This window comes from Solanum dulcamara, chromosome 5, assembly GCF_947179165.1.
Source record: "Solanum dulcamara chromosome 5, daSolDulc1.2, whole genome shotgun sequence".
Classification (NCBI taxonomy): domain Eukaryota; kingdom Viridiplantae; phylum Streptophyta; class Magnoliopsida; order Solanales; family Solanaceae; genus Solanum; species Solanum dulcamara.
Genome location: NC_077241.1, coordinates 63,839,394 through 63,859,810, shown reverse-complemented (window position 1 = coordinate 63,859,810; position 20,417 = coordinate 63,839,394). Strand labels below are relative to the sequence as shown.

The 20,417-nt window shown below is 36.5% G+C and overlaps 1 protein-coding gene across 5 annotated transcripts; it reads left to right on the top strand.

Moving 5' to 3' along the window:
* Positions 1-4,136: 4,136 nt before the first annotated feature.
* LOC129889326 (casein kinase 1-like protein 3) lies at positions 4,137-19,576 on the top strand. 5 transcript variants are annotated; one of them, XR_008766882.1, is made up of 18 exons: positions 4,137-4,394; positions 4,486-4,526; positions 12,904-12,973; positions 13,296-13,444; positions 13,758-13,853; positions 14,194-14,264; positions 14,689-14,750; positions 14,829-14,892; positions 15,007-15,091; positions 15,759-15,885; positions 16,442-16,524; positions 16,687-16,750; positions 17,196-17,311; positions 17,488-17,662; positions 17,802-18,017; positions 18,173-18,217; positions 18,309-18,463; positions 19,307-19,576. XR_008766882.1 is itself a non-coding variant. In XM_055964585.1 (15 exons), the coding sequence occupies exons 1-14, from the start codon at positions 4,319-4,321 to the stop codon at positions 17,656-17,658; spliced, it is 1,275 nt and encodes a 424-aa protein (XP_055820560.1). In that variant the 5' UTR covers positions 4,137-4,318; the 3' UTR covers positions 17,659-17,662; positions 17,802-18,127. The 5 variants fall into 5 exon arrangements, 1 of the variants encoding a protein (XP_055820560.1); XR_008766884.1 differs by having other exon boundaries at positions 19,301-19,576; XR_008766883.1 differs by having other exon boundaries at positions 18,695-19,576.
* The last annotated feature ends 841 nt before the right edge of the window (positions 19,577-20,417 follow it).

Sequence of the window (20,417 nt, the reverse complement as noted above, 5' to 3'; positions counted from 1 at the left end):
TTCCCATGTTCCGGGAACAATACTCCTTTGTCTTTCTAGCTTATGATATGTTAAGATATTTTATTATGGCATTTCTTCTATTATGATTGAGGGTGAGCTAGGAACTTGTCTTAGCCCCATTAAATCTAATAGTTAGAGGTATTGTTGGACATATGTAAGTTGAATATTTATTATTATGATTTCCGCTTGTCTATTTATCATCATTACCTATGAAAGGCTAAAAGAATGCTAAGAGGCTTGTTTGAGGTACTTTCGGGTTCCTCATTCGCTATGTCACGTCTAGGCCCTAGGCTTGGGTCGTGACATGAACCCACCTAATTTCTTATGATAAAGCAAAATTGAAATGAATGTTTGACAATGTCTACAAATGAGTTTAAAAGTGCTCTTTGCAAATAAGTTTTGTGAACGATGAGTCTATAATATTCAAGTAAGTTAATGATAGGGTGAGTTAAGGCCCTAAAGATATTTTTATGGATAAAGATATGTGATGAAGGAATGTCTACACTCTCATCATATGAGACAAAGTTAAGGAGTTATTCTATGATTTTGTTCTTATGAAGAATGGACGGGTAGTAGATATGGCCCCTCCCACACGATGATTGACTTTATGTTTTATGGTTTATCTATTCTGTTGAGAGTTTACCTAATACCGAGTTGGACTAGAGGCGAATACCCATGTCCCAGAACTACGTGCCACTGTAGGTATAAAGGAGATAGAGGCAAATACCCAATCTCTAAGAGGCGAGTATCCGAAATATCAAGGCTTAGTGGTGAGTACCCGAGTCTAAGAACTAGAGGTGAGTACCCGATTTATACAATAGCTTAGTGGATCCACTTAGGCATGACAAAGTCTACCTTGGCAAGTAGCCTTCCCCTTTTCTCCGATGTATGGGTAAACATTGGGACTCCATGTTATGGCTCACATGGTTTATGTCAGTTGATGGTCGCTTTCACAAGGGTACAAGGTCCCTCTTCCAATGTTTAAGATGTATCATATGATGTCTACTATGTCTATCACAAAATAAAGTATATGGTTTCTTATAATGACTCATGACTACCTCTAAAATATTTAAGCTTCTTTTATGAATCATGATGGTTTCTATATTTTATTGACTAAGCTTCATAACTCCAAATGATATTTCGAATGAATACAAGGTTCTAGTATGGTCCATTATTTCACCTTATTGTATAATGATATATTGCATTGCATACTCACATACTTAGTACATTCAAAGTACTAACGCATACTTTTGCCTACATATATCACCATGTAGGAACTGACGTCACACCCCGACCTCCTCCTCGTGGCTAGCTCAAGTTAGTTGAAGATTTCTTATGGTGAGTTCCCATGTTTCGGGAACGACATCCTATTATTCTAAGCTTGTGTTATGTAGAATAGTAAGACTTTTATTAAGACATTTCTTGACACTTATATTGAGGGTGAGCTAGGGACATGTCTTAGCCCCCGCCAAGTCAATTAGTAGAGGTATGTTTGGACATAAATGAAAAATGTTTTTTTTATTTTATTCCGCTTATTATTGTATGCCATTACCAATGAAATGCTTAATGAATGCTAAGAGGCTTGGGTGAGGTACCTCCGGGTGTCTCATTCGTCGTGTCACGTCTAGACCCTAGGCTTGGGTCGTGACAATCAGACAGTTATCAAAGATAAGATCAGAAGATATTAGAAGATGAGGTAAGACTACGTGGCAGAAGGATTACCAAGTATTGTGTCAATAATTGTGTAAATTGTGTGCCATGTGGATATGCCCACATTTGTCGTGTAAGTGTGCTTGCTTTATCACTATCCTCTAAAAGGGAAAAACTGTTCAAGCAAGCATCTTTCAGTCATCCATCAGTCAAAAAGATAATTAATAATGCATGTGACGATGGGGTCCACTGAGCATCCGACTTGCATTATTAAGAATCTTATCTTAATGTGTTGGCCTTTAATCTAAAGGCCACGTTGCTTATTTAAGACCATTAGATCTATTCCCTTACGCCTATAAAAGAGAGTGTTGTATGTGCAAGAAAGACAGAACGAAGAGAACTTAGAGAGAAAAAACCTACTACTCCCAATGCACAATATATTCCCCTTCTCTTTATGTATAATCTTCCTATCCTAAAACCTACCTCCCTTTGTATAATCAAGCTTCGAAAAAATAATAAGTGTGTTTCAGTAAACTTCAAAGTTTTTGCAAAGTTCTTCGGGGGGTCCCGAAAGGAAAATATCTCTCAGTTAAAACATGTAAGAGCCCATTTGGATGGACTTAAAAAAGTAACTTTTATGTATGAAGTGCTTTTAGAATTTTGAAGTACTGAAAGTTATTTTTATAAATAAGCAGTTGAGTGTTTGGATTAAAGTGCTTAAATGAGGAAAATGATGTGAATTTTAGAGTTAAAAGAATAAAAAGGATAGTTTGAGAATTTAGTTAAAATATAAGGGATATAAAAGTAATTTTCATGGTAAAAAAAATGACTTTAAGCACTTAGAAAAAAAAAAGTTAGGAATCCTAACTTTTCATTTTTGACTGACTTTAAGAACTTTATGGCTTAAAGTTAGCATTAAGCAAACACGTCCAAAAGCTAAAAAAAGGCTTTAAGTTGATTTTGACTAACTTAAAGCCCATCCAAACGGGCTCTAAGTCTTTATGATGTTTTATACCTTGATTTCTCCCCAAAAAATATTTTATTTTTCATAGGTGAAAAATTATTGTTTCGTATGTAAATTTCTTTATGTAAATTTATGTTTTGATAACACTTTATTCTTAGTATATGGTTAACCCCTTAACTTCTTAATTGCAACGATGGATTAACCTGTAAATTCCTTGGAATCCTGGTCTTGAAAATCCGCCAAGTTAACAAAGGACGTATTTGTTGTCAAATGTGTATCCGGAATGTGGTTAAAGAAAAGTAAGTTAAGACAGAAAGATGAACAGGTAATATATATATATATATATATATACCAAATAAAAAATTAAGGTTCATTTACATATGTCATTAGCACAACACAAAATTAAAAACAAGCACAAGATGATCAATATCTGTCACGTCATTTTTTCCCTCAACTGATCAATTGTTACATATCCATAAAATAAAAAGGATCAATATCTACCTATACAACTAACATATTTCTTCCTCAATAACATTTAATTTCTCCCTAACTCTGTTATAATTGCACCATTCATAATAATCAAAACTTTGAAATCAACCTCCTTCACAATTAACATATTTTTCTCAGACTCAAGAGCATTCAATTTTCTCGCGATTCTCTTATAATCATAACGTTATTAGCAACAAACCTTCAAAATTATCTATTTTTTTCGTTAGAATATTTTCAATATCAAAAATATTTAATTTTATTTTTGATTGCTGATGATAATCATAGTTCTTGAGAGGATTTTTTTTTAATCCCAATCTCAAAAGTTGTATGACTGATTTTGCCAAAATTATCACAATATTATTAGCAAAATAATACTAAAATTCATTTAAAATAAAAAGATAGGACTTTAACATAAACTTGTCTTGAACATAAAATACTTGATAAATACTTAAGCAACGTCCACACCGTGAAGCAATTTACTTCAAGATCACAGTAACATCTTCTCTTCGATCTAGTCAAGCCACTCAATCCCTCGGACATTATTAGAAAATAATTTGGTTTAGGAATTGAAGTTTGGATGATTGGAGAAGAAACGGAAGAAGTAATTATTTTGAAGGAGGCATTCTTTTCTCTTTAAGACTCAAAAGAAACATGGATAGTTGGGTTGGATTTATGTTAATGGATTTGAATTTTAATTTCAATTTTTGATTATGATAAATTGAATCGGTTTAATTTGATGATGTGGATTTCTAATAAGAGGTCACGTGGCATAAATAATTTTGAAAAATAAGAAGAAAAACAATATTTTTGTTTTTTGTTTTTTGTCAACAGAATCATCAATATGTAAAGTTATTCCGTTCAATTTTGATATCCCGTTTGTCCTAATTGCACCAGAAATAGAAACATAGAGGACTATATATGCTGAGTATATAATATACAAAGGATGAAACAACATTGTTTCTTAAAGTCAAGGGACCACTTGCTAAAAAACCTCACAGAAGGACCATAAATCACAATGGTTGTGTTAGAAAATGGTAGGAGAAAGTCAAGAGTAAGTAGTATTCTGTCTTTTCTTAATTTCTCTCTCCAGGAGGAGCAGTTCAACCCTTTCTCTTACAAGTTTCTTGGCTGAAAATTTCACAAAAAAAAACAACCTTTTTTCCCTTTTGATTGAATCAAGAACTGAGTTGGGGTTTGTATAAAATCTATAGATATATGGAGAGAATAATTGGAGAAAAGTATAAGTTGGGTAGAAAGATTGGAAGCGGGTCTTTTGGGGTTATATATCTTGGTCTGTCCCCTTTTCCTCTCATTTCTTGATATTTTTTGTTATATTTTCAAGAATCTGATTGTTCTTTATGATTTTTTGCTAATTTTTTCAGCTACCCACATCGAAACTTTTGAGATTGTTGCTGTTAAAATTGTAAGCTTTCTTGCCTAGATTTTATCTCTCTCTTTAATAAGAAGTTGTTGTTTGGAAATTGCTGTTGTTGGGCAGCTGCATATATTTATATGTCTATTAGTGAAACTTAAGCTAAGAAGAGAGAAATTGGAGAGGAACTGAACTTTGATTCATTCCAACTGATTGATACAATGAGGATGATGCCATATATATACACGAATGTTAGTGAACAAAACTGTGCAACTAAGTCTCTAACAATATCTAACTAACTCTGACAATTAACAACTAATCCACATGCTTAATTACTAGCTACTTGATTAGCTCTAACCTCTAACTAACTGTTGTAACTAACTTCTGTTATTTAACCAACTCCAATACTCCCCCTCAATCTGGATGTACTGAACAAGTTCAGGAATCCCAGCTTGGCAACCAAAGAATCATGTTGAAAATTGTCTAGTGCTTTGGTTAATAGATCTGCATGTTGATCCTTGCTATGAATGTAGGTGGTTTTGAGCAGTCCCTGCTGTATCTTTTCTCGAATGAAGTGACAGTCAATTTCAATATTTAGTGCGTTCATGGAACACAGGATTAGCAGCTATCTGTATGGCTGCCTTACTATCACAATGAACAATGGCTGGTTATTCAAGCTTCACACCTAATTCTTTGAACAAGCTTGTGACCCAAACAATCTCAGCAGTTAAAGTAGCTAAGCTCCTATATTCTGCTTCTGCAGAACTTCTAGAAACAGTATTCTGTTTTTTTGATTTCCATGAAATTAATGCATCACCAAACTTTAGGAAGAAGCATGTAACAGATCTTCTAATATTTGGACAGGCAGCCCAGTCTGCATCACAATAGCCTGTAAGTTGGAGCTTCTTATCTGAGCTGAGCAATAGACCCTTTCCTGGTTCTGTCTTGATATACCTGATCACTCTCAATGCTGCATCCCAATGTGACACCTTTGGTTTCTGCATAAATTGACTCAAAGACTGTACTGCAAAGGCTATGTTTGGCCTGGTATTGGTGAGGTATAAAAGCTTTCCAACAAGTCTCTGATACTTGGTGACATCTGTAAACAACTCATCAGTACTATCAGTTCCTGCATCATATTCCACACTAGTCAGCTTCATGTTGCATTCAAGTGGTGTGAGTACTGGCTTTGTACCTGCCATACCTACTAGAGATATTAACTCTAGTGCATGCTTCCTTTGATTCATCACTATCCCTCTATTGGATCTAAGAAATTCAATTCGCAAGAAGTATTTCAACTCTCCTAAATCTTTAATCTTGAAGTGACTATGTAAAACATGTTTGGTTTCTTCAATTAGTGCAGTATCATTCCCTGTAATTAACACATCATCTACATACACTAAGAAGATGACCATTCCAGTCCCCCTTCTCTTAGTGAATAATGAGTGGTCCAGGTGACTCTGAATATAACCAGAGGTGCACAATGCAGTAGTTAGTTTGGCATTCCATTGTCTAGATACCTGTTTTAGTCCATATAGGGACTTAACCAACTTGCACACCATATTCTCCCCCTGAAGTTTGAACCCCTTAGGCAACTCCATGTAAACTTCCTCAAATAGATCCCCTTCCAGGAATGCATTAAACACATCCATTTGATGAATAATCCAATTCTCAGCAGAAGCTAGTGATATGATGGATCTAACAGTGACCATCTTTACTAATGGTGAGAAGGTTTCCTGATAGTCTATTCCTTCAGTTTGGTTGTATCCTTTAGACGCTAACCTTGCCTTGAATCTATCTATTGTACCATCTGCCTTGTACTTTATTTTAAAAACCCATTTGCAGCCTATTGCAGACTTACCAGATGGCAAACTGACAATCTCCCAGGTTCCATTTTCTTGTAGGGCTTGAATCCCCTGTTTCATTGCTTCTATCCATCTCTTGTCTGTGACAACTTCTTCATAACTCCTAGGTTCAACTTCAGATGAAAATCTTGATAAGTATGCTGAATACTTAGGAGATATGTCCTTGTAGGATACATACTTCCCAAGTGAGTAAGGCTGACTTGAATCTGAGACCTGTGTGACATAGTCTTTCATCCAAATAGGTGGTTGGGACACTCTGAAGGACTTCCTTGACCTGTCAATGGATGTAGGTACAGTAGGTAATGTTGAACTGGTATGATCTTGAGTGCCAGTATCATAGGTATCACCAGCAGCATGTTCTGTAATCACATCATTGCCTCCATGATAATCTTCAATCACATTGTCACCATGCCCATCTATCCCAGGGAATGATTGATCCTGAGGTAATGGTGCTACCAGATCAGCTAGCTCATCTTCCCGAGGCACCAAAACATTCTCTTCATGCTGTGTGTTCAAGTTAGGAGCTGGGAACAATGGAAAATCTGTACTGACCAACTTTTGAAAAGGGAAGATATCCTCTTTGAAAACGACATCTCTACTGACAACCAACCTTTTGCTACCCAAGTTGTACATGAGATACCCCTTTTGAGTGGCTGAGTACCCTAATAACACACAAGCATCTGCTCTAGGAGAAAATTTGTCACCTTTAGGCAATCTGGTAACATAGCCCAAGCATCCTAGAATCCTTAAATGGTCAAGGTTGGCTTTCACCTTATGGAACATTTCATATAGACTCTTTCCATTAAGTACTGGTGTTGGCAACCTGTTAATCAGATAAACAGCTGCAAGAATACACTCCACAGAATTTCCTATGACCTTGAAACCTGATGGCCCTGGACACTTCAAGCACATGTCTGTGTTTTCTTTCTACCACTCCATTTTGCTGTGGAGTGTAAGGACAATTGCTCTCATGAACAATGCCATGGGTTCTAAGAAATTCATCACATTCTTTGTTAAAGAAGTCAGTTCCATTGTCAGACCTTATCTTCTTAATATGCTTACTAAATTGATTGTTGACAAGAACATAGAAAGATTGTAAAATTGGAAACACATCACTTTTCAGTTTCATCAAATATATTCATGTTATTCTAGTATTATCATCTACAATTGTCAAGAAGTATCTGTAACCATTATGAGTTGCCACACTATATGGTCCCCAAACATCCAAGTGGATCAAATCAAATGCATTGCTAGTTCTAGACAAGCTTAAAGGGCAGCCCGGTGCACTAAGGCTCCCGCTATGCGCAGGGTCCGGGGAAGGGCCTGACCACAAGGGTCTATTGTACGCAGCCTTACCTTGCATTTCTACCAGAGGCTGTTTCCAAGGCTTGAACCCGTGACCTCCTGGTCACATGGCAGCAACTTTACCAGTTACTCCAAGGCTCCCCTCCTTCTAGACAAGCTTAAAGGAAATGCTAATCTAGTCTGCTTTGCTTGTGGACATATTGGGCACTAATCTAGTCTGCTTTGCAAGTGGACATATTGGGCACTTCTGGCATATATCATCTGTATCTCCTGATGATATGGACAATCTATGTAATACTTTGGCTGAAGGATGTCCCAACCTATTGTGCCACAACATCTTATTATTCAAGTCACTACTGTGTGCCATCAACATCATCTCTTGTCTTTTGCCTGCTCTATGGGTTTTCTGAATGGGAAGATGGTATAGCCCTTCCAGCTCCTTACCAATCCCCTACACCTTCCCACTGGAGAGGTCCTGGAAAACAACAAACTCAGGAAAGAAGTTAACTGAGCATTGTAATTGCGTTGTTAGTTGGGACACTGAGAGTAGGTCAAACTTGAATGCAGGTACTACTAGAGCATTTTCTAACAAATCACCATTAGGTGTTCTAAAACTCCCAGAGTGTGTGACTGCTGTTATTTCCCCATTTGGCAAGTGTACCTTCCTATCCATGCTGTTTGCAAGGCTAGAAGCAGAATTTAGTCTATCTAGTTTGGAAGTCATGTGACAAGTGGCTTCTGAGTCCACTATCCAACTCTCCTTAGTGACATTATGCACAGAAGGTGCTGTAGTAATGGGTTCAGTTATACCTGCCATGTTTGCCATATTAACAGCTGCTGATGTGCTTGTATCATCCTTGTCTATCATGTGCAGAATTTTCTGATATTATCCTGGAGTGAAGGTAGGTTGAGCTACTACAGTTGATGTCTCTTGCAGTCCTTGAGAACCTTCTTGTCTGCATATAGGTGCAAATGCATCTGTGGCCATTGTGCCTTGCTCAACCCTCACTTGATTTGCTATACCTTTGTATGGTCTATCGGCAACTTGCATTCCTTGCATCTGCCCTGCCACACCTTGATCATATCCAGATCTTTCAGGTTATTTCTTCTTAAACTTCCAGTCAACTGGATAGCCATTCAACCTGTAGCAATCAAGCTTAACATGTCTCTGCAACTTACAGAAATCACAAACCTGATCCCAATTTTTCTTCTTTGCTTGAGGATACCTCCCATTGTTCCTTTGAACATTTCCTTTCTCTGCATATAGAGCAGTTGATTCCAATGCCTCTTTTCTAGAATGGATATCTGCAGTAGTCCTTTGACTTTCATCTGCCATTACCATGGCATATGCCTCACCAACACTAGGTAAATGATTCATCATTAGAATTTGGCTTCGTGCCTGACCATAGGATTCATTCAGCCCCATTAGAAATGCAAATAGTCTCTAGTAAGCCAGATGATCCACAGAGGTTCTCGATTTCTCACAGTTACATGAAAGTGGAGGCACAAAAGCATCAAACTCATCCCATAACAAGCACAATTTTGTAAAGTAACCAGAAACAGTCGAGTTACCTTGATGTATTGTGCAAATCTCTCTTTGGAGCTGGTAGATCCTAGAACCATCAACTTTGTCGAATCTCTCTTTGAGATTTCTCCATACTGTGGCTGCATCATCAGCATACACGATTCCTTCGAGTAATTCCTTTGAGACTGTGTTTTCATAATCCAAGCAAGCACAAAACATTTGCATTTCTCCCACTGTTCTTCTAATTCCAGCTCGTAATCACTCCTTTTGCATGTCCCTAGCTCAAATCCCACTTTACTCTTTGCTCGAAGATTGATCAGCATAGATCTACTCCATAGCGAGTAGTTTTCCATCCCTACACTTTGGTCAGAACACATCTAGGTGTGTTTGATGGATGAAGATACAATGGATGATTTCGCTTCTTCTCGATGTCTTCGAGAGTTTCAGTTCGCGCTGCAGTTGCAGTAGCTCCTGAATCTGCAGTGTTCGTCATCTCCTATGCTTCCACAAAGGATCAACAATGGCGGAAATACTGTGTAGTTGAATCCGATCTCGGTTCAAAGCTTTGATACCATATTGAAACTTAAGCTAAGAAGAGAGAAATTGGAGAGGAACTGAACTTTGATTCATTCCAACTGACTGATACAATGAGGATGATGCCATATATATATACACGAATGTTAGTGAACAAAACAGTGCAACTAAGTCTCTAACAATATCTAACTAACTCTGACAATTAACAACTAATCCACATGCTTAATTAACTAGCTACTTGATTAGCTCTAACCTCTAACTAACTGTTGTAACTAACTTATGTTATTTAACCAACTCCAATAGCTATGCTAATCATTTAGTACAGCCTTGAACATTATGGGTGTGTTTGGTTGGTCAAAATGTATATTTTCTCTAGGAAAACAAAGTTGCATAAGTGATGTTCCAAGTGTGTTGTCTCCTCTCCACTCACCCACTCACCCAATCCCCCGAACCCCTACTCTCCATCCTATCCCACCTCCATAGTATATTGTTAGATAACATATGAATGCTATTGGAATAATATTTTCTTGCTTACTTATCAAACATTAGAAAATAAGTAAGAAATCCACTTGTTTTCCTAGATAACATTTTCTAGGAAATCATTTTCCTTCATACTAGACATGCCCTATAAGTTTCCCATTATGCTTATAGATATATGTACATCTGTATGATAAGCTTAATGTGTTGTCTTTGGGTAGATGTTAATGGCATTTAGGTTAAAAGTTCAAACTGATGAATATTTGTCCAGAACCACAAGTTTTTTGATATGTGCCAAAGGAAAAAAGAAGTGTTCTATATGTCAATCTTCAAACTTTAGATGTCCCGCTTCATTTGTAGTGTAATATTTTGATCAATTTAGTTTTTCATTAAAAAACACTCAGCTTGATGTCAAGCTTCAAACTTTAGATGTCCTGCTTCATTTGTAGTGTAATATTTTGATCAATTTAGTTTTTCATTAAAAAACACTCAACTTGATGTCAAAAATTTATACAAAGTGAGCATGTGGCTTAAAGAACACCAATTTTAGAACATCTTCATGCTCTTTGTTACGTAGTCCTATGTTGAATGACGTCCCATAATTTCTCTCAAGAAAATGACATCACATATCACACCCTGCGTTGTTATTCCCAAACTTTTCTCCTTTCCTCTTACGCCTCTCTCGTGCCAATTCCAACCAATATGACTAAATTGTAAAAGATTTCATCTCGGCTACTTAGGTATAATCTTATCTCTTCCCTACCACTACAATATTATCTCTCCTCCTTTTCAAGGTATCTACTGATTTCATTGACTTTTCTGCCAAAGAGCTTTTGTTCCAGCTACTTAGGTGAATCCGACTCTATTGAGCTAGCTTCTTTGTCTTGATTTGTCCATAATACAGGAACCCTTCTATTTTGCACCACATTGGGCTGGCTGGACTAGCTTCTTTATCCATACACATATATGATGTGGGAACCTCTGCTCATACTCCCTCACATCAAGGCGGCAAGGTGATGGAACCCCCAACTTATTTTTATCTCATATTTGTGCTGATGAAATTCGTGCCTCGGTGAACACGTCCTAATGATATATGTCTTGTGAAAATTCATCATGAATCGACTAGTTTTACTCTGGCTGCTAACCTACCACAATACTTCCCAACATTAGATGTCCTAAAACTTATAGCACATGGTCCATCGATCATCAGTATACAAGTAAGCGTTTGCTGTAGCTTCTATGACATTCACCGAACGATTGCCAAGCCATTTACCTGAGGATAGCATTCTTCTATGGTATTCTCCATTTACCTGAGGATAGCATTCTTCTATGGTATTCTCTTGAACAGCAAATCTTTGGAGAGATGTACTAATATCATTATCCTCATTATAATCAATGGGTACTAGTATCATTATCCTCGTTATAGTCAATGCATCTGGGGGACTTTTCCATTTCCTTTATAATTCGCTTCTCGGGAACTTTTCCATTTCCTTTATATTTCGCTTCACTTAATCACTCAATAAGAAACTCCCCCTCTGCCAGTCATCCATCATCTAATAATCCATATTTGGTCTAATCATCATCCTCAATAAAGTGCTTTCCTCTTTTTGAAATATTCGTAACCGTTTCTGTAGTAGGTCCATCTAGAAGGCAGGCATCCTTCAGATTCACCATCCCCCACTGAAAGTGGAAATAATTAACTTCCTCCATTCCAAATAATATCTCTTACCCCTTTTTCTATGCATGAGAAATATTTCATCATATTCTTTGATCTTTTTGCAACATTTGCTTTCACAAAGCATTCTCCTCTTGAGCAAAGCTTTCATCACCATCCTTGTTTGTGTATTTAGCTGTTTGAACAGATGTGGTATACTCCTCTAGTCCAAATTCTGTCCCAAGTTCCGATATCTTGGGGTTTCTTTCTGAGACGCATTTGGGTATGCTCATTTGCCTATTGCTGCTTTGAGTTGGTAGTCGAGTCACCTCGTTTGTGTGGATTTATTACATAATTGCTTTCACAAAGCATTCTCCTCTTGAGCAAATCTTTCATCATCATCCTTGTTTGTGTACTTAGCTGTTTGAACAGATGTGGTATACTCCTCTAGTCCAAATTTTGTCCCAAGTTCTGATATCTTGGGGTTACTTTCTGAGACGCATTTGGGTATGCTCATTTGCCTATTGCTGCTTTGAGTTGGTAGTCGAGTCACCTCGTTTGTGTGGATTTATTACATAATTAACTACTCTTTTTTGTCATCAATATGTATGCACATGAATTTATCACATTGTCTTCCTAAAGATTATTGTTGATCTGCTGGATCCTCCATAAAACACGTGATACTGATCAACTCAATGTAGTTTGTAGATTAATTTGATCCCATAATTTATCCTACCTTTTCCATTTCTATAGTGTGATGTATTTCCTGGGTTAGTCCAATCAAATAATCTTCCTTAGTTATGTATTTTTCAAACAATGCTTACAGTATTACTGATAAAATGCATCAAGTTGCGCGCAAGCTGGCCTCGACATCACTTTTATTAAAAGAAAGTTTTTGATAAAACACCCAAATATCCATGACATGGATGAAGGATGTGAGGATATCTAGTTTGAAGCAATGTTTGAGTTAGAAATCTCAGTTGTGGTTGGTTATCAAAAGAAAAAATCTTAGTTGTGGTTGCTGGACTGGCTGAATCAGTCATCTGACTCTGCTCTTTGTGATTACAGGAAAATAGGCAGACAAGACACCCTCAGTTGCTGTATGAGGCAAAGCTGTACACTATACTTCAGGGAGGAAGTATGTCTTCCTTGGTTACTTTATGTGACAACATTTCCTTTTTAGTCCATTCCAAAAAAAATGACAACTTTCTGAAGTTGAAAATAATTCAACTTTTTTTCCCATTTAACCCTTAATGTGAAGCTCTGCCAGTCAACTGTCGTGGCTTGGTTATTAAGACCACAAGTTTCAAAAGTCTTGTAGCCACAAATGTTTGGCATGTTTATGACCATAAGTTTCAAAAGTCTTTCTTTTCTTTTGTAAATTTCGTGCCTATTCAAACATTGCCTGGTAAATTGAAACGGAGGGAGTATTCATTATTGCTTGTTGGTTTTGATTTCAGGTGGTATTCCTAATATAAAATGGCGTGGGGTCGATGGGAATGACAGTGTCCTCATTATTGACTTGCTTGGTCCCAGTCTTGAAGACCTCGTTGTACACTGTGGGAGGAAATTCTCGCTGAAAACTGTCCTAATGTTGGCTGATCAGATGGTAATCAGCATACTACATACCTCTGATTGTTTTGAGTAATGCATGCTTTATGTATTGCTTTCAGTTTGGAAAGGAGGATTGCCTTACTTTGGCCTTTATTTTTCCTTTGGCTTTATTTAGTTGTTTAAGTTTGTGTGGTGTATGCAAGTTTGATATGTACTCTGCTATCTCTAGACAGAGTATGTTACAGAAATTATGTTTATCAAGCATGTTTGTTATGAATGCCTTTAATAGTGCTGCCTTTATCCCATGACATCTATCATGGAATTACGTTCATAACTGTACTAGGTATTCTTTTCTGTGACAAATGCAGATTACGAGAATAGAGTATTTGCATTCAAAAGGATTTCTACATAGAGACATAAAACCAGATAACTTTCTCATGGGTCTTGGCAGGAAGGCAAATCAGGTGATGACCTTTTCAGATAAGCTTCAGAGTTATTTTTTTTATAAGAAGAAATCCCCAGTGGCACGCAGTTCGAAACTAAGTGGATTACAGGCCTGCCCCTCTACCCTTCTCCACTTAAAAACACCAGGCTTTTTTCTGAGCCTGCAGCAGGATTCGACCCATGACCTGCGCCTAAACCACACTTCATGTTCTGAACTCTTACCACTAAATCAAAGCCTAGTGGGGGTGGGGACGGAAGCCGCATAAGCTCCATGGTCATGTCATTTAACCAATTATTTTTCCTGTGATATTCTGTTTCGCCTTAGCTTTTTGTTTCTTGTTTTCCCTATTGACAAAACAGGTCTACGTTATTGATTTTGGACTTGCAAAAAGATATCGTGACCCCACCACAAGCCGTCATATTCCTTACAGGTGTGCCTATAATTGTTTTTATGCAACTTTCCTCTGGAAGCATATGATGTTTGATGTTCAGTATATTCCCTTTTCCCTTCTTTTTCAGTGACAACTTCATTTTAAGTGAAAATTGAATCACAACACTTAGATTTTATTTATTGTTATCATTTTGTTTGTATGATATTTGATTCTTTGCTATCATTATAGATTTGATGATTGAAATTGTGTGTATTGCTTGGAATTTTTCAAAACTGAAAAGGTCTATCCTATTAATTTATAGAAAAATCCCACTAAGCTTTATCACCTTAATAAGAAATGCCTTTTGCTGGTTTTCTATTTCTTTCCCAATTTAAATTTTTTATGTTCTTTCCAATTGCTTGAACAGTGGTTCTGGCCACTTCTTGGTGCTGAATTATTCTTTCTGCCTCCTATACTGTTACAGAGAGAACAAGAACTTGACAGGGACAGCAAGGTATGCCAGTTGCAATACACATTTGGGAATAGGTAAATTCTGTTGTATGTTGGTTTCTTATCTCTGAAATTGGACATTGTACTAAAATACCCTCTTTTCTAAATCTCTAGAGCAAAGCCGGAGGGATGATCTGGAATCTCTTGGCTACGTTCTTTTATATTTCTTGAGAGGCAGGTGTAGCCACTTTCCTCCACACTATTTCTTCTTTACTACTGTTGATTTTTCTTTGGTTTGTTTTTTGTTCTTTTCTCTTATTGACAGAATTAATTGGTTGACTTTCTCATGTAGCCTTCCATGGCAAGGTCTAAAAGCTGATACAAAGAAGCAAAAATATGACAAGATCCGTGAGAAAAAAGTATCAACAACAATTGAGGTCTGTTTTAGAAAGTTGGATGGCTATATTCCTTTGTTTTTAATTTGTGTGTGTATATAATAGAAAGATGGTGTCCGGGCTAACTTATGTGTACCTGGGCTGATTCACCGAGTGCCTACTACATTTCTCCGGTATAGCTACCATGCATCTTTTCATGTCAGGACTTTAGTAGATGGAAGAATTGATGTCACCTCTATTTGGATCTAAACCTTAGTTGCCAAGATTCTCACTTCAACTCTTTGACCTCTAAACGGTCCCTTTGGGGGTGGATGACTAGATTCTTGTTCTTTTTGCTTTGAGTTGGTACATCTTTTATAGGTCAGACTAGAAGGGGGCCTAAATAGATCGTTCTGTAACTTTATATTAACTCTCATCTACTATGAGAATTTGGAAATGATTGGTATTTTCCCCCCTTTTTTTCTTCATTTTCCAAAAAAATGAATTTGGAAATGACCTGTATTTGGCCATTTGAAATCTAAAGCTTCTTTGAGCATCAGCTAGCCTGTTCCATGCTTGCGTAACCAAAAAAATAAATGATGATGGATCTCAAACTATTTTTGTGGTGATGGGTGCTATAATTAAAACTTACTTTGTTAGGTTCATTCACAGTGGTTTCATTCATTTAATTTAATGGATAGTCAACTGACATTCAATTTTCTCGCTATAGGTTTTATGCAAATCTCTTCCAGTGGAGTTTGCTTCATACTTGCATTATTGTCACTCTTTAACATTTGACCAGCGCCCTGATTATGGATTCCTGAAACGCTTGTTTCGTGACTTATTTACACGTGAAGGTACGGATTTTGAATTCAGATTCTAGCACAAGAAAATGAAGTTTATGTTGTCACTGCATTTCTTACTGTACTCTGACTCATCTTTTTGGGTCTCATATGATAATAAAAAACTAAGAAGTCTGAAGAACATGCTATTAGAATCATGAACATGTAAAATTAGGTGCGTCTAAAGAATCAAGTATTTTTTGTCCATAACTATACTACTATGGGTAAACCTAAGTTCTCTAGACTAATTGGATTCTCTATCCATAAAGATTAGTACTCAGCCTGGAATACAATCATGAAATTGACAGTACCGAGCTCTACGTTTGAAACTTCAATGCAGTCATTCCTAGTAACTCATTGCTACAACTTGTCTTTAGCTCATTCCGTGCTTACTCATTCTTCAATTGTTTTGTTGCGTAAGTTCAGTACTTCTATAAATATCTTGCAAATAGGCTTGATCTTTCTTGGCCAGAGTTCCAACATACGTCATTCTTGCAGAATTTAGCAGTTATTTCATTTAAGTTTTTTTCTGAATCTGGTCTTGTGTGACTACTGTGTTCTATCCCATCAGGGTATAAAATGGATTATGTGTTTGATTGGACCATCTTGAAATATCAGCAGACACAGAGGTCAAAGTCACAGCTAGAACTACCGGTTAGTACTTTCATCACTTCATTTTTCGGCGGAAGGGTTGTTTCCCTCGGCTTTAAATATTTTGTTGTGAAGACATCTGGTGTTGTACATCATATTTGTAAAAGTAAATTTGATTATTTCAACCCATTTTGATATTATTTTCTCTGCCACTGGAATTTGCAGAGTCTGCATCCACTTTCTGTAACGACTGGTACTGGAGCATTGCCAAAAGCTTTAAATAAGCAAGGTAACTTGTCTTCCAGTTGCATATTAGCTCTTTTATCTCCTGATTCTGATCTCCAAATATGACAGACATTTCTGTAGACTTGTAGAGTAGCATTGGCAATCTGTAGTATGGGGTTCTGACAATTTTCGGAGCTGCAGTATAGACAGAACTTATGAGATGTGCATATGTAAAATAATTAATGTTTTTACAATCTGTAGGGGAATTTGACTTTTGACCTTTCAGATGACTCCATTTTATCAGCTTAAAACCTTGGGATCTAGCTCTTTGAATTTATAGAACTTGTATTTATGAACTTTCCTCAAGTATGACAGTTTTTCTCCATTTAGCTGACCTTAACCTTGTTATAGTCCCTTTAATATCTGCGATGTAGAAAAGGAGTAAATCTCAAATTATATATTTTGTTTGAGAGTTTACTGATATTAACTGGTTTTATATCTTCATTTAGGAGGTAATAATGCTGCATACTTAGCTGAAGCTACAAAACAGAAGGTATCAAGTAATTTTGTACGTGGTGATGGATCAGCAACCAATCTGAAACCTGATTATCGTACTGGGAAAAATGTAAGTTCAATGTAGGCTGGAGACTGGTGTTGATTTTGTCTATCCCATTGTAGTTACATCATTGTTCAATATTGAGTGGCATTTTGACATAAAAACATTCTTCGTGTTTCATTTAGCAGACTTGTTTGTTGTATATGCATGTTTCAAACAATTGCTTATTTTTCTAATTGTTACAGATAACAAGCGATGCTTCTGTTCCTTCTACGTCGTTGGCTGATGCCTTCAAGAGAAGCTTCCCGAAACACGAAGATTCAATTGAAGTTGGAAATGTAGGTCATGGAGACAGTGGAAAAGCTGGTGCTTCAAGCAGCAAGCTGCATTTCTTAAGCAGGATTTCTTCCAAGTGAACTGGTAGGAGAATTTTCTCCAATAAAATTGATTTTCTTTCTTTTAAGTTGCATCATAAACTGGTGCTTGTTTCCATTTACAGGCCATGGAATTAGTAAGGCTGTTCTTTCTCTTTATTCTTTTTTTTATTGGAAAAAAATAGGGATGATACGTGGGAGAAATGCCGAAGTCAAGGTCTACTTCGTGATGTTGAATTCACTTGAACCCTGTGTACCAGTAATACATCCTTCTCGAGGTGACTATGACGTATAAAGCATTGGATGTTGCTAAAAGATGGCCTATCAAAACTTGGATGTCCTTTTTTAAGTTTTCTTCGTCTTGAATTATAGGAGAGTGACTAAGCCAGCTACAGTTCACAGTTAAGCAATGTGTAAAGTGTTCCTTTCATTCCTTTTCTAATAGAGCATAAAAGTGACATTCAAATGTTTGATTGTTTTATTGACTTTTATCTGAATTTTATTTCTTCAATTCCTTGTGCAAATCCTGGATGTTTACGTGCATAAGTTTTAATAGGTGCTCAAGTGCCTGAAAGCTCAAATCTGGTATAGAGCATTTCAGGTATATATTTAGTTGGTATTCAGGCTCTAACTCTCCTTGTCGTTAGCTGTGTATAATATTAGCTTATTTGCTAAATTTTCATGAATTTCAGACATTTTATGTCATGAACTTGATGATGAAGCCTGCCTTTGGTGTTGAAGTTCCAATGGGGCACCATCATGGCTCTTATAATAAATCAACCTTGCATTTGTTTATAATCCTATACTTGCTGTGGAGATGATGGAATTCTATAACCTGGAGTCAGAGGTACTGTGTGATTAGAGCCATAGCTTTTCTTCTCCTCTTTTTATTTTATCTAATCATGTCTTGGAAACAATCTTCATACTACTTCTTGGTGGCCATTTTCACTTCAACGAGGCTTTTCATGTATTTAGCTCAAGAGCATCTTTTCATCTCTGTTTTTCTCCTCTATAAAATAATGTTTGGGACAAAAAAGTCATCGTAGTTTTGGTCATGTTCTTTCCAATATTTCTATAGGCATGCTTAAGCCCTTAAACGAGGCATAAAGCGCTTCTCCTCACTTAACGGGTGGCTTCAGTGTCGTCATCAAGGATCTAAGGCATATTTTTCCTTGCCAATAAGCATAATCCTAAAGAGTTGACGCTAAACAATGTTTCACTTTATCATAATAGTTCTTCAATTTCTTTGTCCATATATTTGTTATTAATGCATATAATTATTACTCTTGGGCTGCACATACATATTCATATTTTTTTTTCTCTATTTGCGCTTTTCTTTAAGCCCCCACTTTATTTGTGCTTTGCGCTTAAAGCCACATCGGACCTTAGTGCTTTTTGTGCTTTTTGCCTTTGATAACACTGGTTCTGTCAAAAGGCTAGTTTGTTGAATTTGCTGAACTTTTTGGAAGAACTCAATTTAAATACACGAAGAGGCTTTCCTTGTGTCTACGAAACAGATGATACTTTCAGCTAGTTTGGACCATTTAGTTTTGCACTTTTCCAGTAGCTTCATGTTATACTATTTGACATGTATCATACCTGAAGGTTCCTTTCTTTTGGGTTTGTTGGGGGTGGGGCTGGAGTTGTGTTTTAGAGGTATATGTGTCCTCATCTTCATTTTCAGTACCAGATGATATTCAGAGATGGAGAAATTTGGACGAAAAAGGATGCAAGAGTGCTATTATTAGCGAGCTGCAAGAGAAGACAGGTGGTATGAATATTTTAACGTTTTATTCTTGCATTGAAACTCAAAACACAAATTTCAGGTCCAAATATTTTTGTGCTGAGATTAAATGAATAGAACACAAGTTTGTCCGTCTAGTTCTTGATTAGGACAGTCTTGAGAACCTCAGCACATTGGTTTATTCAATGTTAATGTTCAAGCACTCTTTTACTTGCATCGGAGTTTTGGTTTTGTAGCTCTTTACAAACTTGTTTTTAGTTTTATGTCCTTTTAACAAGAGATTTTCATTTTTACACATGTTGCCACAAGAGATCATTTCCATGTAGCTTTCAGTCTACTATCACTGTAGGGGTCGTTTGGTTGGGAACAAGGTATCACAGGATTAATTATCCTGTGATTAGCTATTCTGGGATAAGTTATCCCACCATGTATATGGGATTACTTATCCCATCATATGGTATAAATGGTGGGAGAAGTTATCCAAACTTGTCAACCAAACAGGATACTAAAATTTTATCCTCGAATTATTTTTTTATCTCGGGGATTATTTATGTTTATCTCTCACACTAAACGACCCCTAAAGTTTATAATTTCAAAATGAAATTATCAATTGTGAGGAGACATTTTTATCTTCATAGGGAGGATGCGACTTCTGATGCAACAGATTTGTTGATGTGTCACCCAAAAGAATGAAATATTCTTGACAAACAACTGGAAGAAATACATCTAATCCAAAATGTGTTCTTAAGCTGAATGTGGTGCAAAAGCCTTTTCCTGTTGGTTTGGGCTAATGATCAACAAATTGATATTTAATCATAAAAAGTTGAGAGTTACAGGAACCTATTCAAACAGGGATGTATACATGTACTGGAATCAGATCCTTGAATTTTGTTTTTTTTCAAAATTACAAGAAAACTCAAAAACAAAAGATGTAGATTCATATGTAATCCATCCTGATATTAGAAGAAAAAAATCACCAGATTGGTGGTTGTATACACGTAAAATAGTCGAGTTGGAAAATCGAAATGAAAAAAACTCCTAATGTTATTTTTAAAAG

What these genes read in the sequence shown, in the direction of transcription:
- LOC129889326 (XM_055964585.1), top strand. Translation starts at nt 4,319, where the DNA reads ATGGAGAGAATAATTGGAGAAAAGTATAAGTTGGGTAGAAAGATTGGA. An exon ending in TTGGCAGGAAGGCAAATCAG is followed by an intron (nt 13,854 to 14,193) that starts GTGATGACCTTT and finishes TTGACAAAACAG; the next exon opens with GTCTACGTTATTGATTTTGG. An exon ending in AAGTATCAACAACAATTGAG is followed by an intron (nt 15,092 to 15,758) that starts GTCTGTTTTAGA and finishes TTCTCGCTATAG; the next exon opens with GTTTTATGCAAATCTCTTCC.